The sequence below is a fragment of the Bombyx mandarina genome, chromosome 06 (assembly GCF_030267445.1).
Source record: "Bombyx mandarina strain Sakado chromosome 06, ASM3026744v2".
Classification (NCBI taxonomy): Eukaryota; Metazoa; Arthropoda; class Insecta; order Lepidoptera; family Bombycidae; genus Bombyx; species Bombyx mandarina.
In genome coordinates, this window is record NC_143213.1 from 8,753,368 (window position 1) to 8,775,398 (window position 22,031).

At 34.2% G+C, this 22,031-nt stretch overlaps 3 protein-coding genes across 8 annotated transcripts; 1 reads left to right on the top strand and 2 right to left on the bottom strand.

The window, feature by feature from the left end:
- Nucleotides 1-815: 815 nt before the first annotated feature.
- pit (probable ATP-dependent RNA helicase pitchoune) lies at nt 816-7,238 on the bottom strand. The gene is made up of 11 exons (XM_028172194.2): nt 6,984-7,238; nt 6,772-6,852; nt 6,553-6,687; nt 5,621-5,881; nt 5,099-5,248; nt 4,513-4,677; nt 3,847-3,988; nt 3,487-3,646; nt 3,025-3,177; nt 1,548-1,718; nt 816-1,231 (listed from the first exon to the last, which is right to left on the bottom strand). The coding sequence occupies exons 1-11, from the start codon at nt 7,087-7,089 to the stop codon at nt 902-904; spliced, it is 1,854 nt and encodes a 617-aa protein (XP_028027995.1). The 5' UTR covers nt 7,090-7,238; the 3' UTR covers nt 816-901.
- A 1,882-nt stretch (nt 7,239-9,120) lies between these two features.
- LOC114241346 (putative ATP-dependent RNA helicase pitchoune) lies at nt 9,121-16,455 on the top strand. 4 transcript variants are annotated; one of them, XM_089728355.1, is made up of 9 exons: nt 9,121-9,552; nt 10,129-10,285; nt 10,446-10,607; nt 11,095-11,239; nt 11,578-11,740; nt 12,705-12,857; nt 14,912-15,079; nt 15,500-15,674; nt 16,327-16,455. In XM_089728355.1, exons 3-9 carry the CDS (start codon nt 10,448-10,450, stop codon nt 16,413-16,415), a joined length of 1,053 nt encoding a protein of 350 aa, XP_089584481.1. In that variant the 5' UTR covers nt 9,121-9,552; nt 10,129-10,285; nt 10,446-10,447; the 3' UTR covers nt 16,416-16,455. The 4 variants fall into 4 exon arrangements, with proteins under 4 accessions (XP_089584481.1, XP_028027955.2, XP_028027956.2 ...); XM_028172154.2 differs by having other exon boundaries at nt 9,127-9,552; nt 10,129-10,281; XM_028172155.2 differs by having other exon boundaries at nt 9,167-9,552; nt 10,129-10,281; nt 10,464-10,607.
- Nucleotides 16,456-16,524: 69 nt separating this feature from the next.
- LOC114241347 (uncharacterized) lies at nt 16,525-21,084 on the bottom strand. Of its 3 annotated transcripts, XM_028172157.2 has the most exons (5): nt 20,974-21,073; nt 20,664-20,891; nt 20,336-20,481; nt 18,931-19,507; nt 17,117-18,140 (listed from the first exon to the last, which is right to left on the bottom strand). In XM_028172157.2, the coding sequence occupies exons 2-5, from the start codon at nt 20,866-20,868 to the stop codon at nt 17,815-17,817; spliced, it is 1,254 nt and encodes a 417-aa protein (XP_028027958.2). In that variant the 5' UTR covers nt 20,869-20,891; nt 20,974-21,073; the 3' UTR covers nt 17,117-17,814. The 3 variants fall into 3 exon arrangements, with proteins under 3 accessions (XP_028027959.2, XP_028027958.2, XP_089584483.1); XM_028172158.2 differs by lacking the exon at nt 17,117-18,140 and adding an exon at nt 16,525-16,981 and having other exon boundaries at nt 20,664-21,079; XM_089728357.1 differs by having other exon boundaries at nt 20,664-21,084.
- Between the last annotated feature and the right edge of the window lie 947 nt (nt 21,085-22,031).

Here is a 22,031-nt window from a genome sequence, read left to right on the forward strand (position 1 = left end):
TAATGCAATTTATATTACATCATCATCATTCTCCTGCCCTTCTCCCAGTCACCCGGGGTCGGCGCAACATGTTTTCTCCTTCCATACTCTTCTATCATATAACATTTCTTCGCTCACTCCCCTCTTACACATATCGTCTTTCACGCAATCCATCCATTTCTTCTTAGGTCTAACTTCCTCCATATCCTTCCACATTTATAGGTAACACTCTCTTACCAACCTCATTTTAATTTAGTCTCATCACATGTCCATACCATCCCAAACGCGCACTTCTCGGATTCTCTGTCACAGGTGCCACTTTCAGACTTCCTTGAACATATTCATTCCGTATTCTATCCATTCTCGTTACACCACACATCCATCTCAACATTCGCAATTCATATTACAATACAAACATAATAGTCTGCATTTAGAGCCTTCTAGAATACTATAAGAAAAGTTAAAACGTTCCACATTTATCTAGGGGTTTTGTTTTGTCGTAGGCACCGAATTGTTGAAGACGAGAACTAATATACCTACCCAGATTCCGAATGCAAATTAAATTTTACAAATATATTGACAGACCAATGACTCCCCGAAAGTGGTCAGTAACCAATGCAAGAACAGAATAATCACAGAACATTAGTAAACTGTTTAGACCTTAAATTTGATAATGCAGTAGTCTGGCAGACACATCGTTGGTTAAATTGTAATCATTACATAGTAGGCAGCAGCTTGACTGTCAATAATTTGCATGTACCAATATCGGGAAATAAAAACATGCTTTGACATATTATACAAACTGAACGAGATATTCAGGTTCTATGCCATACATTTTAGTGTTTTGGGTAAAAGGAAAGATGAAGAATATTTTTTCAATACATTATATTAATTAGAGAACAATGGATGAAAGATTTAAACATCAACTGATCGTTTTCTTATTGTTCCCCTTTTGTCTGTATATTTTCGTTTTTTCTGTCTTCCTTTTGAAATCGGATGGAGCGTTTAAGGACTTGAAGTATCCATAACCACCACCTCCCTTTCTTTTCTGTGGAGGTCCTTTGTTTGCGACTTTTAGTTCTACAGCGGGCGGTACATTGAAACCAAATGATTTCGATGCCTTAGCTAAATCGATTGTATCAATGTCAAAAATCGTTTTCAAGTGATGAGAATCATAGGCTCTCAGGTAACTTTTGAAGGCTTCTTTTGCAGATTGATTCAGGAAATAGTTTCGAGAGATAAGTTTTTCTAGCTGTAATATCAAATTCAATTATTTGATAAATCAAGATTAATTAATTATTTGACAAATAACACAAATATCAGCGACTTATGTCAAGACTTTTATCTTTATATTAATTCAGCAATAAGTAATTAAAATGATAACATTTTAAATTAAAATTTGCAGTTATCATGGCATAAAGAATACACCCTGTGCACACTTATCGAACGATGCTACTATGGCCATTTTCAAGCTGATACAAATTTATTTTTGTTCTCAAGAGCACAGAATGAGCTGTGAGCATGTTTTAATACATTAAAATAAGAACACACATAAAAATAAGACAGACCTGTAGTTGTATATCTGCAACTTTATTCCATGAGAATTCAAATTCGTTTAGGGTAACTCTCGACTGCTTTAAGTATCGTAAGAATCCAAGCTCTTCTGGACGTAAGAATAGCAAAGCATGTCCACTAGTTCCTAGACCCCTCGCAGTTCTGCCAACCCGATGGATGTATTCCTACACACAGATAACAAGTACAATAAATAAATGGCATTATATTTTTAAAACTGTGAAAACATTTTGTAAAAGGCTTTAATAAAAGAAAAGTTACTAGTCCGCAAACAATAGATCAATATGGTATTTTTGGTTTGATGGAATGACTCAAACAAAAATAAAATGGTACGTAGTGATAAATGTACCATCATATCAAGGGATGAATGGTATATGGTTTAAACGACATTTTTGCAATTTTACAGGAGAACCATTTAAAGTTTAAAATTTGGAAAAAATACCATTATAAATTATTATTTTTCAGCTATTTGAATGGAGTAAACTTAATTGATGTTCAATTAAAAACATCGAACTGGTGGTAGGACCTCTTGTGAGTTCGCGCGTGTAGATACCACCACCCTGCCTATTTCTGCCGTGAAGTAGTAATGCGTTTCGGTTTGAAGGGTGGGGCAGCTGTTGTAACTATACTGAGACCTCAGAACTCATATCTCAAAGTGGGTGGCGGCATTAACGTTGTAGATGTCTATGGGCTCCGGTAACCACTTAACTCCGGGTGGGCCGTGGGTTTGTCCACTCATCAATGCAATACAAAATAAAAACAAAAATAAATAAAGCGGACCTTTAATTACAAAGATAAATGTTGCATATTAAGTGAAATGTCGCTTAAACCAAATATTCGGTCACCCCTCTATATTATGAATCGTACAAGTGGGTATCATCTTACTGCCTATTTCTACAGTAGAACAATCATGTCTTATGGGTAGGACACTCGTTTTGAAATACAATAAAGATTTTGGATCCCGTGTCTTAAAGTAGGGATGGTGGCATTCACATTATGTCGTTGGTCCTGAAGCTCTGTTGACTTTTAAATACAAGCACAAACTAAACACAAGAATGTTGAATGATATATTTGTTCTTTCGACTCTTTAAGTAAATTTAAATGGTACTAATATTTAGATTATAAATAAATATAAAGGCTAATTTATATAATATTTAGGTTTTTAAGACGATGTAGCTTTAATTAATAAACACAAATTTGAAGACAAATCTTAAATGCATTTTTTTTATTGCTTAGATTGGTAGACGAGCACACAGCCCACCTGGTGTTAAGTGGTTACTGGAGCTTATAGACATCTACGACGTAAATGCGCCGCGCACCTTGAGATATAAGTTCTAAGGTCTCAAGTATAGTTAAACGGCTGCCCCACCCTTCAAACCGAAACACATAACTGCTTCACGGTAGAAATAGGCAGGGTGGTGGTGTCTACCCGCGCGAACTCGAGGTTCTACCACCTCACCTTTGGATCCTTACCTTTGGATCATCTGGAGGATCATACTGTACAATCCAATCAACGGCCGGAATGTCCAGACCACGCGCCGCGACATCAGTACAAAGTAGTATACCAGATTCAGCATTGCAAAACTGGAAGAATGTTGTTGTACGCTTCGTTTGTTGTTGTTTTCCCTACATGAAGAAAAAATTAAACATAATTATATATTAAACATAATTATATAATAATATATATAAACGCGTATTCAACACTTTTGTCATTGTTTGTGGAAACATATACAAAGATACACTGAGAGATGAACACATTTTTAATTAAAGTATAAAATTATTATTGCACTTAATTTATCAGGTGATGAATCTGCCTTAGCCAGTTTTGGTTAAACCAACTAAAACTAACAATTTCTATTTTATAGATTGGTATCTTTAGTGAGATTATTGATAGTTTGGCAACACAATAAAATGTAGCTTAGGTGAAGTACTCACATGTATGGACATCACAGGAAGGTCAATATAATTGAAAAGTTCATGGTGGTATTTGACAGACATACAGGTTGAAAAGAATACCATAACCTTCTTTTTTCTATTCTTCTTAAGGAATGTGAATAAAACCATCATACGTTTCTCTGATGGGCATACAATATATCTGAAATCATATTAAAAGTTTAGTTTTAAAAAACACTATTTAAATGATTACTGCATGCAAAATGGATGGTTTTGTAAACAATAATGATTTTATTACACAAAGACCAGAAATATTACTAAAAATCGGAATACCAGGGTTCCATAAACTTCATTTGTTGATTGCATCTAAAATATTTTATTTTTATCATGATGATTATTTACCCCTGTTCTAAACTATCAACAGTTGCCTGTTCTCTGTGGTCATCAACCCCAACATACACCGGTTCATGCTTCAATGCCAAAGAAGTTAGTGCTTCAGTCTTCTTTGTTTGTGTAGCACTGAATAACATAGTTTGCCGGCGTTCTGTAAATATTTGCAAACGCATAGTAAGCTTTCGTTTTTTTATTTTATAAACAAACTAATCACAAGTACATATCTTCAGAGTCAAAAAGGATCTTTAGCATAATGAGAGTATGTTTCTTTAAGTGTCAGAGTAATTTGAAAAATGTTGAGTCCTTTACACCAATCAAATCTATTGCTAAGCAGCCTCTTATTTTATAATCAAATAGTTTCATCTAATTAACATCAACCGTAAATTTCATACTTCAATTTAGCAATTTTGAAATGAATAATTTTTTTTTCTCTAGCTGTCAGCTGGTAGTCTAAGGGGCTATTTCAGCTACACCCAGATGGGGAGGTGAGCTCAAGGGCTCAACCTAAGACACTTTGCTAACACTATCCCTAGCAAGAGCAGTGCTTCCCAAAATCTATCACTGGATTGAAATCGAGACCCACTGAAAAGATCTGTCAAGAAACGCAATGGGCTGTATCTACACTGTGCAATAATTATCATACCATAGAGAAGAAGATTAAATAGTAAATCTTACTTGGCAGCAATTTTATGATCTGTTTAACTTCTTCTTCAAATCCAATTTCCAATATCCTGTCAGCCTCATCAATAACTAAGCACTGAAGGTTCTTATACAAGAAGTCTGGTGTATTTTGCAAGTGATCCAGTAAACGTCCAGGAGTAGCAACTAAAATGTTGATACCTGTAGGCACAATGTTTAATAACGATTTTTATTTATAGCTTTATTCAATAAATACTGGAACAATATCATCTTAGAGATCCTATTTGATAGTTTATCAAGACTGCAGTATTAACTGTAACTATAATTGAGACCTTCGAACTTATATCTCAAGGTGGATGGCGCATTTACATTGTAGATGTAACCATTTAACACCATGTGGGCTGTGAGCTCGTCCATCCATCTAAGCAATAAAAAAAACATACCTTAGAATTCCAATGAATTTTTAAGGGAAAACTTAAAATGTATACATATCTATTCTTAATTGCTTTGTTGAGTCATGTGCTCTTTTATATATTTTTTCTATTACAATTTTTTGTTGTTTCTGTTATGTAAATAAATATGTATAAAAATTACAGAAGTTTGCAAATAATCTATCTTTTACCTTTAGAGAGTTTCTGAGCTTCAGTACTTCTGTTTGCACCACCCATTACCAGACCATATGTATGGTGGTGGTATTTCATCAATTCCATGAGAACGCCAAATGTTTGCATTGATAACTCTCTTGTGGGTGACAAAATGATGACTCCAGTACCTAAAAATATCTAGTTTTTTATGCAACCCCACAAATGCTTACTTTGGTTTTCTTTGTAAGATATTTTCAGATATCCATTCTCTGTTCATGTACTGACTCAACACATACTCACAGTGTTAGTATTTAATTAAAAATAAATGTGCCTCGACAGTTTGCACCAGAGACTCAATTTATCTTTAAATGCATACAAACACCTTTGAAGTCTGTGGTTGTCAAACATTCATATTCGCCTTTTTATCATCATTATATAGCATGTTGAAGACTACATGTAATTTTTTAATGGAATTGATTATTTAAATTTTAAAATTATGAATAACTCAATAAATCACACCAGAGATATAAACATTTTTGAACTTAAATACAAATACCTACCATTTCTTGGTTTAAATTTTAGTTTGTATATAAGGTCTATAGCCGGTATTAAGAATGCTAGTGTTTTTCCAGAGCCAGTTTTGGCAGCACCCACAAGATCCCTGCCTTCCAACAAAGGAGGTATAGCTTTGGCTTGAATCTCTGTCATCGTTATAAAGCCCATATCTTTAATTCCTAAAAGTGTTGGTTCGCACACTGTGCCTTCCAGTGCAGTGAATTTTTGATCTGATAGTATACCTAAGCAGAGGCTTGATCCAGGTACTGAAAAATAGTTTATTGTTAACATTTGTTATTGCTTCTATGAAACTATGCATCCATATAAAAACTACAATTCCGTTTAAAGTTTATTATCCAGAAAACCATAAGTCAATTAATTATATCGACGCTTGAAAGGCAAACGTGACTAAGCGACAATAACTGCTTTATATATAAATGATAGGCAATAACCATATTTGATGCGAAAAAAATATATATTTCTAGGTCTATTAAAATCATTTTAATCCTACAGCTAGATTTGTAAAAATATAAACTTTTTCAGGTATTTCAACTTTAAATTAGTCTACTGTAAAGTTCACGCATTGTCTCTTAGTCACGTTTGCCTTTCAAGCATCTATATGCTGGATGGTTTATTTATATGACACATGATGTTTTGAAATGTTTTTAATTTAACATATTACAATTGCAATTAGCTCTTATTATAACAATTGACTGTCAAGTAATTGTCTTTTTATAGGAGTAGCATTTAAGTAATTAAATATTCTACATAAATGTTGTTTCTAGGTAGGCATTTAGTAGGGCTATAGCATATTTAGAGCTTACTCGGGGAGATGCCCAGCTGTGAGCACAACCACGTTATCCATTACCACTGCGAAGCTGACACTAGTTCCGATTACGACAGTTATTTGAAAAGAAAATGATTATGCAGTACTTACAATCGTTGTTCGATTTTTTTTCCGAATCATCTTCTTTAGTGTCTTGCTCATCTTGAGAGTCATCACTAGATTCTTCCTCAGATTTTACTTCAACTGGTTCTTCTTTTAACTCTTCTTTAACCTTTTTCAATTTTTCTGAACACAAGTAAATTGTTATTAAATTATAAAATTGGCGTTATTCAATTTTAAAACTCAATTTAATCTGTCTGTCTAACTTACTTTTGGGAACTTTTCCATTTGTGTCACCGTCTTGTACAACTCTCTTCTTAGCTTCTTTTTCATTATTTAATGCTTCAATATCTATGAATGAGAAATTGAAGAATAACTAAATATATTTCGAATAGGTCAAATTAGGTACTTTAGCTTTAAAAAACTACGATTAAGATAAGATGTTGACAAACGCTTTTAGTCGTATAGGTTATATTCGTTACCTTTTTCTGGTTCAGGATTTGAATCAGTTTTTTGAGATGTAAGTTTCAGTTTTCGTTTTTCTCGTTTTCTTATTTTTCTGAGAAGTATTTTATCTGGTGTCGGCATGGTAGCTTTACTTTTTTACATAAATAAAACAGCACTTCGAACACATGTACAGAAACCATAGACCTTTTTTTGGTAAAATTTTTCCTTATTAGGAAAGGCAAGGGGATCTAAGCCCATACAACCAAAAAACCATAGACCTTTATTACTTTAGTGATAGAAATTGACAGTAGTAGTAGATGTATTTTTCTAATTGGAAAGGCAAAGATGTCATACCATACAGTCTAATTTTTCCAGATGTCTACTATGCCGAACTCCGAACAATGATAGCAAAACTTGCAGTGAAACAGCTCATGAATCGACTTTGACTATTATTGCTCCATGATAACACGAGACCTCATACAGCACAAGAAACCGTTTAAACTTTACAGGAACTGCAACAAGAAACCATTCGTCACCCTCCGTATTCGCCAGACCTTGCTCCAACGGACTACCATGTCTTTCGTGATTTGGACAATTTTCTATGTGATAAAAAGTTTTCTTCCCAGGAGGCAATATAAACGCTTTCACACAGTTTGTAGAATCTAGGTCACCAGAGTTCTATCGCAAAGACATAAACGACCTTTTTCTTCTCTCGTCTTCTCTCGTCTCATCCAACACCTAAGATCCTTTATCTAATTTAATCCGATGGCAATACATTCATCTTACTTCACATTATTCCAAAGTTAATTTTATTCCCTTCCATTTTACTTTTCGTACAACAGACTTGGCTTCGGCATTTGTTTTAAAAGATTTCGGTGGATATAAATCATAGACCGTTTATAAAACGATTTTATGACAGTGATGATCTATGACAGTGTTTAATGACTCCAAATGTATTATCTATGCTCTGGTGGGACTTTTTGGCGGAAATGCGAGGAGAAAAGTTGTGTGAATTGTTTTATTTTATCTCCACTGTAATAAGAGAAAACCTTTAACGAATATAAGGTTTTAATAAGCTAAAATCTGTTAAAATTTGTTTTGGTTACATTAAAGGTCTATGCAGTAAATGCATTGACAAAAACACTAATAAAACAGATTGACAATGGCATCAACTTATGACTGATAGTTTCAAGTAAGAAGTTTACATCAGCGACAATCCGAATGGCCCTCTTCTGTAGAGTGTTAAATGGAAGTAGCTGGTATTTGAGAGCTCCGGCCCATAGGTGGGAGCAGTACTCCATGCGAGGCCGGACTTGTGCTTTATAAAGCAAAAGTCTTTGTCTAGGCGTGAAGTATCGCTTCGCTCTGTTGAGGACTCCCAGCATTTTGGACGCCAACTTGGCTTTGCCATCCAAATGACACCGAAACTGGACATCTCTTGAAATGTCGACCCTAAGTAATATCCCGATACTCGTAGGTTGTAGGGATACTCTTTGTAATTGCGGCACCATGACAAAGGGGTCCTTCTTCATAGTGAACGCGAAAACTTGTGTCTTTAACGGGTTGAATTGAACTAAGTTTGATTCACCCCACTCGGAGACACGCCTCAGAGAGTTCTCCACTTCAGACACAAGCTTAGATCGTCTCTCTTGCACCACGCTTCGAAAATGACTCTGATGGCCAATATGTCGCGCATCTCCCGTGCTATCATCTGGATAGCAATGCATATCATAATTAGATAGCATGTTATTGATATAGGTACAGGATGAAAAGCGTGGGGAAGAGCACCAAACCTTGTGGAATGCCAGCGTTAATGGTCATTATATCTGAGTAGTCACCGTCTAGAACTACCGTGATGCACCGTCCATCAAAAGTCTAGCGATCCACTTGCAGAGTCCCTCGATGATTCCGTAAGATGTTAGCTTCGACAAAAGTGCCCTATGCCAGACCCTGTTGAAGGTCTTCGCGATATCAAGGCTCACAGCGAGAGCCCTTGCTCTCCAAGGCTTCAGCCCACCTGTGAGTAAGGCATACAAGAAGATCGCTGGCTGAGCGACTGTGAGTGAAACCGTACTGTCGGTCACTGATCAGCTGACAATCCTCAAGATATCGGCTATATGAGCAATGTTTTCTTTGCCTGTACAATGAACGAATTAAAAATGATGTTTTTTTAGGTTATGAATTGCTGAATTCTGATGAAGTGATATGAATTTAGAAATAAATAAAGTTTTAAATTCCAGGGATGAACATAAATTTCTGTTTTTATTTAGCTTAATTTATAGATAATACACTTAATTATAACTGTAGCATACCTTCTTCTTCATGATATATGAAATAATTTTACCGGAAAGAAAAAAAAAATAATGGAATCTAAAAAACTTCCCAAATTTAAAGAACTTAAAGAGCAACTCTCTGCAGCTACTTTAAATGCAATCAGAGAGATGGGATTCAAAAGGATGACTGAAATACAGGCAGAGGTCCTACCATCAGCGCTGGATGGTAACGATATAGTGGCGACAGCAAAAACAGGCTCAGGAAAAACATTAGCATTTCTAATACCTGTAATCGAAGTGGTTGCTAAAAACATAGAAAAAGCTATGCACGGTAATGTTTCTTTCTTAATACTTTATTAAATGTTTACAATTTTAAGCTTGCTTCCCAGTTTGTTATGCACAACCATCTGCTCTGTAAAATACTCACACCTGATTAATTTCATTTTGATTAATTTCATGGTTTTTCATTGCTGTTCTATATACTCCCTGTTTCTGAGTGTACCCTATTTAATTGTTTTATTGAGTACTGTACATAATGTAATAATAATCAATTTGTAGTTAACACAAGGCTCCAGCTCTTGGTTTTCTTCCTTAATCATTACTAATAGCTGTGGATAATGCTAGGGATACAGCCTGATCTCTGCCTAATTACCTCAATTTTATATATGATTGATTGGATATTATAGGTGGGGCATTCACCCATCTATATTGCTCTATACCTATGCACCTATACTGTACTAGGTCTTAAGTGTTGAAACTCATAGATATTACAATATGAACTAGCCACCCTATTGATTAATTCATACTAAGAACACCCTATACATGCCTGTGCTGTGGAAAGTGTGTTCGGATTGCCTAATTTGATATCATGTGTAAACCAAAATAAAAGTTAAAAAATCTACTCTAGGTACGTTTTCCATCATAATTGCACCAACAAGGGAACTGGCGATACAAACATATTCAGTCTTACAGGATTTGATCAATCATCATAATAAAATCACATCAACTTTAGTGATTGGTGGAGAGAGCAGAAAAAAACAGAGCTCTGATCTTGTTCAAGGCAGGTAACAAATAAAAAATGTAATTTGATATAAGAAAGAAATTATTGACAGTTTTAACTTTGAAACATTTTTTTAATAAAGACAGACTAGAAAACAAGTAAACATCTTTTGAAATGTTACTTAGAATGTGTTGACATGTATTTAAATAATAGAAAAATTTTAGGTATGCATATTGTTGTAGCCACACCAGGTAGATTATTTGATCACATGAGAACTAAAGAGTTTGATTACAAATGTGTCAAATGTCTTGTACTGGATGAAGCTGATAAAATATTTCAATATGGTTTTGAGGAAGATCTAAAACAGATAATTAATCGGTTACCAAGTAAGTTAAATTTTTATTGATTTCCTGTAAATATTAAATACTGTAACTGTGTATCTTTACCTTATTTTACTTTATTATTGTTTACACATGCAGCATATTATCTATACTCTACCTACCTAACATCTGTTGCACCTAAATATAACTCTTTATTACAGGTGGGCTGGTATTCTTCTCCATTAGGCTTGAAGTGCAGTACAGATAATGTTTTTATTTCTCTAATTCTACAGAAATCACAGCCCACCTGATGTTAAGCAATCGTGGGTGCTAATAGACAACACAATTGAATGCCACCCAATATGTCTTGCAAATGTGAGGTCAGTTTCATTTGTACCTATAATTATTGTTCCAATCCAGAACGAACATCTGCCTAAGATCAAAAATTTCCTAATACGACTGAGGTTGATGTTTGCAGTAACTACTAGTTTATGTAATTCCATCTGTGTTAAAAAATAAAATGGGTACTGAAATCGCATCATTCATATTTCAGAGGATAGGCAAACAATGCTTTTCAGCGCAACACTTTCTGAGAGAACTGATGCTCTAGTGGAGTCTGCCATGAAAAAAGACAAGATACAACATATCAATACTGATCAGGATGACCTGTGTGCTACAGTGGAAGGTTTAAAACAGGGGTTAGTAAACAGTAATTTTGAATGCAGTTACTAGAATTCTAATAATACTTGTCTGTTGTATACTGCATATACCTCCCATTTGAGTGTTTTAAAACAAGTTTATGTGTGTACTATTGTGCCGTCCATATCTATGACAAATGAAAAACTATATCTAATATGAATTGTGTTTAGTAGTGAATATGTTTGGCAACATATATATTAATATATTTTATTAAATTTGTAATGTCGTTAATTAGTTATTTTGAGGGTCCACAAAAAAGCCTTTTTTTTAATATATCAATAATATTCATTTTTATGCCTGTCGTAAGCTTTAAAATAATTTGTTTTCTCCTTTGTAGATATGCTGTATGTGAAACCCAGTATAGACTGTGGTGGTTACATAAGGTGCTGAAGAAAACAAAACAATTCAAAGTTATGGTATTTTTTTCGAGTTGTAAATCTGTTGCGTTCCATTACGAATTCTTTCACAAATACTGTCAAATGAACATTTTGTGTATTCATGTGAGTGATATTGAAAATATTTTTGTTACCATTAAACAACTAACTCCCATTTTTTCCGGGCCCCAGCCTTACCTCCTACGAGGTCCCCGCGCTTAGGGAGCCCACGGGGTATGTGGGATTGGTCCGCGACTGCGAAACCGCGGGTCTAAGGATGTTTTCCGGACCCTACCCACTAAACATGTGGTGCATGCGGTGCATTCGTATCTAGCGATGCACCGGTGTTCGAATCCCGCTGGCGGGTACCAATTTTTCTAATGAAATACGTACTTAACAAATTTTCACGATTTACTTCCACGGTGAAGGAATAACATCGTGTAATAAAAATTAAACCCGCAAAATTATAATTTGCGTAATTACTGGTGGTTCATTGTTAACCCATAGTTATTGCATGATTGTCGCCACCGCGAGACTTGAGGTTTATGTCTCAATTGTATGGTAATTACTAGATTATAATTTTTACAGGGCTAAGTTTTTATTACATGGAGTTGTTATGGAAGTAATTTGTGTCAGCGGGATATTAACACTGGCATAGTCGTATCGCTCCATACAAGTACAATAGGCATCTTATTCCTTAGACAATGATGCCTTTTCTGATCAAGATAACTAAACACCCGTGAAATGAGAATATTCCACCTACCATTCGTTTTTGCCCCTTAAAGGTGCTAGCTCTCATCGTCTCTCCAATGATAGGTATCTTGGACGACAGAACATATAAAAAACAGTATAATTTGTTAAAATTCATTAATTGAACTTCTTACACACTTACTCTTCTTTTTATTTAAAATTATAAATTAAAATGTAGGTCACTTATAACTAATTTTGACGCAGTTTTTTTTACCATAATCATATCTTTTTGTTTGTCGTTTATTTCATTAACCGGTTATTAAAATATTCCTATTAATGTCGAAACGATTTCTGATATTCTTGATACGTTTAGCCATTGCAGTGTAATATTTGCTTTCAGGGTAAAATGAACCAAACCGATAGAACAGCAACCATCAATAAATTCTATGAAACAAAAAATATAGCGTTATTCTGTACAGATGTTGCGGCAAGAGGATTGGATATACCGACTGTAGATTGGATAATCCAGTTCGATCCACCTGGTGATGCAAATGTTAGAGGTTTTACTTCAGTTTAAATGCAGTATATCATACATAGTCATAGTCTACTAGAAGCTAACTAATATACACAAATTTATATTAGATAGTTACCACCATTATGTAAAAATTGAAACGCTTTATAAAAATAGATGTGTAAGAATAGATAAGGGTGGAGCAGCTGTTGTAACTATACTTGAGATCTTAGAACTTATATCTCTAAGTGGGTGGCTCATTTACCTTAGGGATGTTTATGGGCTCCAGTAACCACTTAACATCAGGTGGGCTGTGAGCTCGTCCACCTATCTAAGCAATACAAAAAAAGAAGAAAATAAAATTAATATCTATAAAATAGGATAGAAGTAGTATAGTAATCGGCAAACTTCTTGAGCAAATGACCTTGACTGCGCAGAACCGAATTTTAGATCACTTTGGTGGTGAGGGTGAGGCGCGACGGCAGGGGAAATCGTATCGAGCGCGTTATTGGTAGATCAGTCGAACCTTGCGTCCCTCACTGCGCCCTCATTCCGCTTGCTCCCAAAAGTACGCTTGCGTACAGTGGAAAGTCTATCGTTATTAATCGTTAAGTTATTTGTTATAATTGCTTGTGGACTTTGTTGCCATTGCTATTTGTTGAGTGTTTGTTGATTTTTTATAAAACATACACTATGCCGTGACAAACTGGTGTAGTACTTAAAAGAAAGGGTAGAAAATTTGTGTACGACGTATATTGCTTCATTATAAAACAGGGGAAGAATGATATGGAAAAATTAAAACAGACTTCGGAAGCAACAAAAACATCAGTGAGTACTGTTAGGTGCATTATTAACGAAGCTAAAGGCTCTGGCTTGCTCGCCGTGTTTCGGACTCCGGGTAAGAAAAGATCAGGGAAGAAGAAAGTTACCGTTATGGATAGTTTCGTTCAATCTGTAATAAAAAGATGTAATCATAATAACTACATAACAAGCAGCGAAACTCCGTACCGTAGAAAGGCTTCGAAAATTTTAAAGAAGATATACATTTTAATGGCTCGGAATGAAGCTTACGACGAATTATGAAAGAGCTAGGCTTCAGATGGAAAAAAAAAACAGAAAATAATCGGAAGCTGGTAAATGAAAAAAGTAACATTCGATTACTACGAATCGAATATCTTCAAAAAATAATTAATTATAGACAAAAAAGAAGACCGAATCGACCGAGTTGTAAACTACACCGATGAGCCCTATGTCGACTCATCACGATGATAGCGACTCGGGTGATGAAAACAGTGATGATGACGATGGTCAAGATTATGATAACGAAAAAAAATTACAAATACCAGCTTCGCTTTAACTGAACCAAGACCTGGCAACAGCTCTAGTTTTGACTTAATAGAAGGAATATCTATTTTACCCCAAGATTAAATTATTACAATTATTAACCTATATGTTTTGTTGATGTTCTAATAAATATATAAATAAATACATATGTTGATTTTAATAATTTAATAGCATTATGACGCAGAGTAAGTAATGTTTTTGCACGTGAGTGTACCATGCGCAAACTTACCCCCACTACGTCAACAAATGCTCAAGAAGTTTGCCGGTTATTATAATACATTTTGAACACACCAAACAAGGCTGCTCCAAGCCAAAATAGCGCGCTGAACAACACACTAGAATCCATGTTTAGGCCAGTGGGCCGCGGCGGACATCCCGTGACCACCAAATAGGTCGAGCTGCCATTTGACGTCTCTCGGAAAGTAATGAGTTAGTAGTCACTGTTGCCGCAAGTCGCCCATTATTTTTGAGTTATGGCAACATTTGCGAAAAGCACCTCAACTAGGGTGGAGGCGAAAGTATGCCATGGACACGTGGTGTCCCTCATGGCGTTGAGCGTGTTAAAGATTTTCAGTGTGCTTAGTGCAAGTTTTTAACGTTCTCGATAGCGTAAAAGCTAACTCCAATTTGTATGGAGTTGGAACAGCGCGTCTAGCGGCAGACGTTAGGCAAAACTCACACTAAGCACACTGGTTTAATTTAACTGGTCAATAATTGTTAGCAGTATTTAAAGTTATGAAATATTTTTTTAGGAATACATTCACAGAGTGGGCAGAACGGCGAGAGGTTTGGGTGCTGATGGTAATGCAGTTTTACTTCTAAGACCTGAGGAAGTGGGTTTTGTGGATTACCTGAAGGAATCTAAAATATATGTAGATAAATACGAAAGCTGGGATTCTTATTATAATTTACATAAAAAGGTATTAAAAAAATACTAAGTACCTACGCGTGTTAAAATCTTGTATGACGTGTGAATAATTTATGACAGTAAACAAACTATTTAAAGTCTTAATAAAACGTAATAATATGTAATTATATAAAAAAACTTTAGGTTGCCTTCGAATTTATAGCTAATTTGTTTTCAAAAGTTTTCAATCTAATAATTATTAACATTATTTTTTTTCTAAGATCGAATCGATTTGTGTTAAACTTGCTTATTGGATCATCATCAACATTCTCCTGCCCTACTCCCAGTCACCTGGGGTCGGCGCAACATGTTTTCTCCTTCCGTACTCCTCTATCATATAACATTTCTTTGCTCACTCCCCTCTTACACATATAGTTTTTCACACAACCTTACTTATTGGATGTGAATGTTTATTTTATTTATATTATTCTAGTTGGATACGGCAATGTCTGATTCTAACTTCGTAAACTTAGCGATTGAAGCATTTGAGGGATATGTTAGAGCGCTGGAAGTCAGAAAGCTAAAACAGATATTTAATTTGTTGACAATGGATCTAGACGTTTTAGCAAGATCTTTTGGTTTAAAAGAAAAGCCTGATGTTGATATACGTAAGTGTCTAAAATTAGCATGTTAAGCTAATCAGGTGATACTATAGCCCTGGTTATCCACTGCTAACTATATTTCTTTTAATGCTTACCTCCTTCCTTAATCACTATTGTTTGATTTAATTAAAAACTGGATTTACGGTAGGCAGTGGCTTGGCTCTGCCCCTGGCATTGCTGAAGTCCATGGGCGACGGTAACCACTCACCATCCGGTGGGCCGTATGCTCGTTTGCCTACAAGGGCAACAACAAAAAAACTGGGTACTCATTTAACTTAGCTGGCGGCAGAAAATCTTTTGAAATAATATCCAAATGCCCCTAAAGTTAAACTTTCTTTGTTTACACTTTACTTAGTTCGAGATGCTATTTTGAATAATATATTTGTCATAGACTTTTAACGATTAGTATCAAGACGATTTTTTCTTTGAATCTGCTCTTCTATTCACGATTTCATCAAGGTTAAAAACTATTTGGGTATGTTATTTTTAAAGTGAGCTAATGTTAATGCTCACTGTAATCTTTTTATTTATTTAATTAGCTCATATATTTCATTAAAATCTCCCAGTAGGATATTTATTTGTACGATTTATTGAATTTTTTTTACTACATTTTTACTATTTCACTGGTTATTAATCGTCTTTTTTTTAATATTTTCAGGCATAGGGTTTAGTAAAAAACATCGACCGAGGAAAAGAATGGCAGCGATTTTAGCTTCCCAAAGTGACACAAAGAAAGCTAAATCATGATGGGATGGCACAAGAAGCAAATAAAACAATTTTTCAATTATTGGTGTTTTTTTATATTAATCATATTATATTTACTTATTTTTAAAATATTATATAATGAATATTATTTTTAATTTAGGTGTTTTCTGACTAGATGAACCTAAAGGTTACGTACAAAAACTATTGTAATTAGCTGAATTAATTAATACATTCGACAAATTATATTTCATAGGAACTTTACATTTATCTTAACTTAGTACTATGTACAGAGATTCATTCTTGTTTTGGCGAAACATTCATTTCATAAACATTGTTTCTAGATAGTTTCTCGATGCAGTCCTCATGATTATGTTGATGGTTCACCGCATATATCATAGATTCTATGGTTTCCACCGTAGCGGGACACCTATTTAATGAGAAGTACTGAACGCATCGCCACGAAGTTTTTCCATGTGTCGTAGAATGTTTCGTATATACAAAGTTCATATGCACCAATTGTTTGTGACCTTTCCTACTGTAAATGTATTTATACCGCACAGGTAACAGTTGGTTTTCACTAGATCCGTTCACGACCAATGACAGGGCACCTGCAATCAAATTTTTTTAAGAATAAATAGACCGTTAATTTTACCGATGTTCCGATTATTTATGTATGAGTTACAGTTTTTGTACTTTAATAAGTTAATTTGTTATATTGTCTCTGTTCAAATAAAAGCAGGCTATTCATTCGTTAAACACGTTTATTTTAATTCAAATATGGATATAAAAAATACATTCAGTTGCAGTAAAACACGCTTAAGTAACATCACACATTTCAATTTAATATCAATTTAATGTCTTTTAGAGTACTAAATTACAAAAAAGATCACTCAAATTTTATAGGAATGTAAATCTCATTTTTAAATCACCCAAATTATCAATCCTTAAACTCTTATAGAGATCAATTACAAATAAGTCAAATCGTGATAATAGTATAAAGCACACTGGAACATACACAGTAAAAGCTTACAATAAATAGACTAGAATATGAGCAATAAAGTGTTCATAAACGATATGGCAGTAAAACTCATGGCACTAGTCAAATGAGGAAAATTTTCAACATTTTGATTTATGAACTTTTTAAAAATATTTTTTTTCATGTAATTGGCACTTGAGAGCAGTCCTTATCACAGTGGATTACTTTTTATTGTGCAACATGATACCTTTATTACTCCTTCATTTATATGTGATATTTTGTATACTAATCCTAAAGTAAACCTAATGTAGCAAAATATGTAACTCATAAATTTTGATCTTGCCCTTTTGGTCCCAATACTGGTATTGAATCTATGATTCAAAATTTAATTCGAATTTGCCCGCAAATATCTTATAAACCTGTCTGGCCTCTTTAGAGGAATTATAGTTGCTAACAAACCCTAAACTAAGTAGCATAATAGTCTCCTTGCAACTGAGATACTTTGAGTACATCATTAAAATGTATTTCAAAACATGGTGACTTGCAAAATGGTAATTCGCAAGCTCCACACATAAAACGCGTATCCCTTCGTTTTCCAATTTTCCAACAAAGACGGCAAGATCTTTGTGGATATTTCTTTTTGCCATCCTCTTTCTGTGGTATTGTGACAAGACGATGTTCCACAGTCAAATTTCTTGGATATTCTTCACTTACACCACTTCTCAACATATTAGTCACCTTTCCATTCACTAAATTTTTAAGATCCATGAACAACGAACTTAAACCCGTATCTGAAATCACGATGGGCATTTTCAATTCAATGATAATAGATTGTTAAAAGAAACATTAAATATAAGATTCAATAATGTTGAAAATGCCATCGTGTTTTCATAGAAACCAATGCAAAAGAAAAAAGTGCCTTATGAAAACTAATAAAATGATTGCATTTTCAACACAATCTCTGTCTTATTTTATTTCATGAAACACAACCGCTGTACACAGGATTAAGTAAATTAAGTAGACACAGTCTAAATTACAAGTCCAGTTCAGTGTCAGTCAGTTAACTCTCAAAGTAGAATTACGTTAAATCCATCTTTTAATTTCTTTTAATTGTTCATTTTAGATTTTTATGAAGTTTATACTAACTAAAAACAAAATCTTTGAAAAATGAAAATTACTCAAGATATAAGCTTTAGGCTAATTAATTAACTTAACCAAAAGTTTTAGAGCCTGGATAGTAATAATCGGGACACAAGATTTGTTCCAAATATACCTACTACTAGTAAGCTAGTATGCTACTCACTGATCACTTTATACAGATTTATAGTATATCTATTTTTAGGGTAGTAATTATATAAGAAAACTAATACAATTGTATTATATGAAGAAATGCCTATGGAATACCAGTCTAACCTATAGCCAACTGCTTATTTTTTCATATGTTTTTACTTTCCTTATAGCCAACATATAGGCTTTAAATCATGGTCTGTTCTAGCTTGTAACTTTGAAAAACTAGCCTCATGTATCCTAGGAATAGGTAAGAACGGGTCAACCATTTAGGTTTATTTGAAAACTACTTACTGTCTTGTGGTGATGGATAGTCTATTGGCACCGTATCTTTAGACATATCTCTGGCAACATCATAATTTTTTGGAGTTGTACAAGCTGCTGGATCAGTCACAACTATGTCTCCATCGTCACATTCAGTTTTCAATTCTAACCTATGTTCAGGTGAAAGTTGTTCCTTAATTTTTTCATTTATCTCATTATTATTCTTCTGAACATGAGTATTATAAGAAGTTGTGATATCAACTGGATTTTCATCATAAATATTTTTTATTTTATCAAAATTGTTACTATGTAACGCTGTATGGTTATGTTTATTGTAAGTTTTCTCTTTTATTTTTGGCCTCTTTTCAGAGTTAGCAACGTCAAAATAATTATTTTGTAGGTAATCTTCAGATTTCCTTTTCAAGTTACTTAGTCTTTGCAATTTTTCTATAAACTGTCTTTGTTTGAGCAGAATAAGTTCACTGTTAGTTGTTTCATCAGAATGATCATAGTTTTCTGTATTGTGTGAGTCAGTTTCTAGAATGTTTTGAGCCTCCAATGTTTGTTTGGATAAATTTTGTTCTTTTTCAATCTCTTCTTCTTCAGTCTAAAATAAAGATTTCGAAAAATTATAGGGAAAACCAATTACTTCTTACAGGTTGTACACATGGAATATTTATTGAAATGATTTAAGGTCTGTTTGTGGAAAATCATTTATGGTGTTATAATCAAATTTCTTTTAGATAATTAATCCTCAAGGGAATATTTGTCAAAAAAATGTTTCTCCAATGTAACTCAATAGATTGATTGTTTGTTTTATCATTCCAGTTCAAGGTATCCTTGATTTTATGTTTAGAATTCCTATATTTAAACGCAGTAGGAATAAATAAATAAATAAATAATTAAATTGTTATTGCTTATATGGGTGGATGAGCTCACGGCCCACTTGGTATCTGCCACCATGAGTGGCCTAGTGACCTAGACATATAAGTTCTATAAGTTCTATTCTATATAAGTTCTAAGGTCTCAGAATAGTTACAACGGCTGCCCCACATTTCAAACCGAAACGCATTACTGCTTCACGGCAAAAATGTGCAGGGTGGTGGTACCTACCTGAGTGGACTCACAAGATGCCCTACCACCAGTAACTAGATGGTTATTAATTGCCATTGCTATATTAATACACATTGGTGTTTACCATTACCCTAAACACTGATCGTAGAACTTTTTTCAACAGTATTGAGCAACAGAATGCCATTGACCACAATATCCATTATTTTTGAAACCATTCTAATGCACCTTACTTAATTGCCTAAGTAGCTGAACAAGCTGTGAGCCACACAGTGGTCACTAGTGTTCAGATTTTTAGTATCTAAGAAAAATAGATGAGATGGAATCAATGTTTTTTTTTTTTTAAATTCTGATTTTACTATACCTCTTTGTTTGTTAATCCTTTGATCTGCAAAACCTCTGCTGTACCTATAAAACTAGTGAGATCTTCTCTTTTTACGCTAACTTCACCATGGTACATAAATTGTAGTAAATCTCTCATTGCTTTGTGAGTGACATCTCTTAAAACAACTAAAAAGAAAATATCATATACAAAAATTATACGAACATTAGAATGTTTTAAAATTACAAGTTGTGTTTTTTGGGCTAAAATGTTTAGGTTTTTAATGTCTCCAGAAATACTGAAAGCTATTTTATTGGCTGTATGAATCATTTTTGTATTTTCTGGTTTTTTTGTTTAGAAAAATACTCACTTATTGGATGTTGACACGGATTCATTAGGAACATTTTCTTGAAATACGGCGAACATATTGATAATATCACTTTATGGGCTTGTAGTAAATGCCCTTCAACTGCTATTGTAACATCGACGAACTCGCTGTTGCCCAATAAGCCGGCGAATCCCTTCGTTAAGTTTCCGTGAAAATTGTTCCAAGACAATGAGAACTGTTGGTCCATGTCTGACGCTTGTTACATTGCGCCTTGAAAACAAAGATGAATGACGATATAATCATGCGTTTATTGTTATAGTTACAATTGAACTAAATCAAATAATTATCTTACGGTACAAAACCCGCAAGTTGACAAAATTGTAATTTAATAAATAAATATGACAGCTGGTGCGGACTGCGCGTCGCTTAGCAGTGCTGCCGGTACTCAAACAAGAAAAAGTACTAAGCTTAAAAAATGTATAGTTCAAAATAGCTGTGGTGCTGTAATGTCCCATTAATAAGCAATTGTTTCTCAAATACGACTAATGGGCCTGATTAGTAAATATAAAAATCGCTTTTCAATCTGCTTACAAGTGCAGAAGAGTATTAATATCTAGTTACATTTCGAGCTCAAAGACCATTTTTTGAATATTAACTAAAAACTAACCTGGTCTGGTAGTATTCGGATGCTATTGTACAATAGTTATTTAAAGTACCTGCATTTAGAAATGAGATGTGAAAGGCCTAAAATGAAATGGATACGGAGAAAATGAGGATTATCGCAAAATTACTCGAAAGTCATCGTAAATAGTAAGATATTCTAAACTATTAAATTTCTCGAAATCAGATAAATTCTAGCTCTGGTAACTTTTATCCGTTTCTCCCATTGATAATTCGACCTTGTAGCTCATCATTGTGATATTAAGTGTATAATCTATGATTGTGATTTTAGTAAATAACAAATAACAGAAATCGTTGTGGCCTAACGGATAAGAAGTCCGGTGCATTCGTATCTAGCGATGCGTCGGTGTTCGAATCCCGCAGGCGGGTACCAATTTTTCTAATGAAATACGTACTTAACAAATGTTCACAATTTACTTCCACGGTGAAGGAATAACATCGTGTAATAAAAATCAAACTCGCAAAATTATAATTTGCGTAATTACGGGTGGTAGGACCTCTTGTGAGTCCGTACGGGTAGGTACCACCACTCCACCTATTTCTGCCGTGAAGCAGTAAGGCGTTTCGGTTTGAAGGGTGGGGCAGCCGTTGTAACTATAGGTACTGTGACCTTAGAACTTATTACTCAGGGTGTGCGGTAGATGTCTATGGATTCAAGTAACCACTTAACACCAGGTGGGCTGTGAGCTTGTCCAAACATCTAGGCAATAAAATAAAAAAGTAAAAAAA

Excerpts from the sequence above, each read along its gene's own strand:
- pit (XM_028172194.2), bottom strand. The coding sequence starts at position 7,089 with ATGCCGACACCAGATAAAATACTTCTCAGAAAAATAAGAAAACGAGAA. Across the intron at positions 3,647-3,846 it reads GTTGATAGTTTAGAACAGGG|ATATATTGTATGCCCATCAG; the intron begins GTAAATAATCAT and ends ATATGATTTCAG. Across the intron at positions 1,719-3,024 it reads ATCCTCCAGATGATCCAAAG|GAATACATCCATCGGGTTGG; the intron begins GTAAGGATCCAA and ends ATCTGTGTGTAG.
- LOC114241346 (XM_028172154.2), top strand. The coding sequence starts at position 9,312 with ATGGAATCTAAAAAACTTCCCAAATTTAAAGAACTTAAAGAGCAACTC. Across the intron at positions 10,608-11,094 it reads GATAATTAATCGGTTACCAA|AGGATAGGCAAACAATGCTT; the intron begins GTAAGTTAAATT and ends TTCATATTTCAG. Across the intron at positions 12,858-14,911 it reads ATCCACCTGGTGATGCAAAT|GAATACATTCACAGAGTGGG; the intron begins GTTAGAGGTTTT and ends ATATTTTTTTAG.
- LOC114241347 (XM_089728357.1), bottom strand. The coding sequence starts at position 20,868 with ATGGACCAACAGTTCTCATTGTCTTGGAACAATTTTCACGGAAACTTA. Across the intron at positions 19,508-20,335 it reads AAGGATTAACAAACAAAGAG|ACTGAAGAAGAAGAGATTGA; the intron begins GTATAGTAAAAT and ends TCTTTATTTTAG. Across the intron at positions 18,141-18,930 it reads CTATCCATCACCACAAGACA|ATACGGGTTTAAGTTCGTTG; the intron begins GTAAGTAGTTTT and ends TCGTGATTTCAG.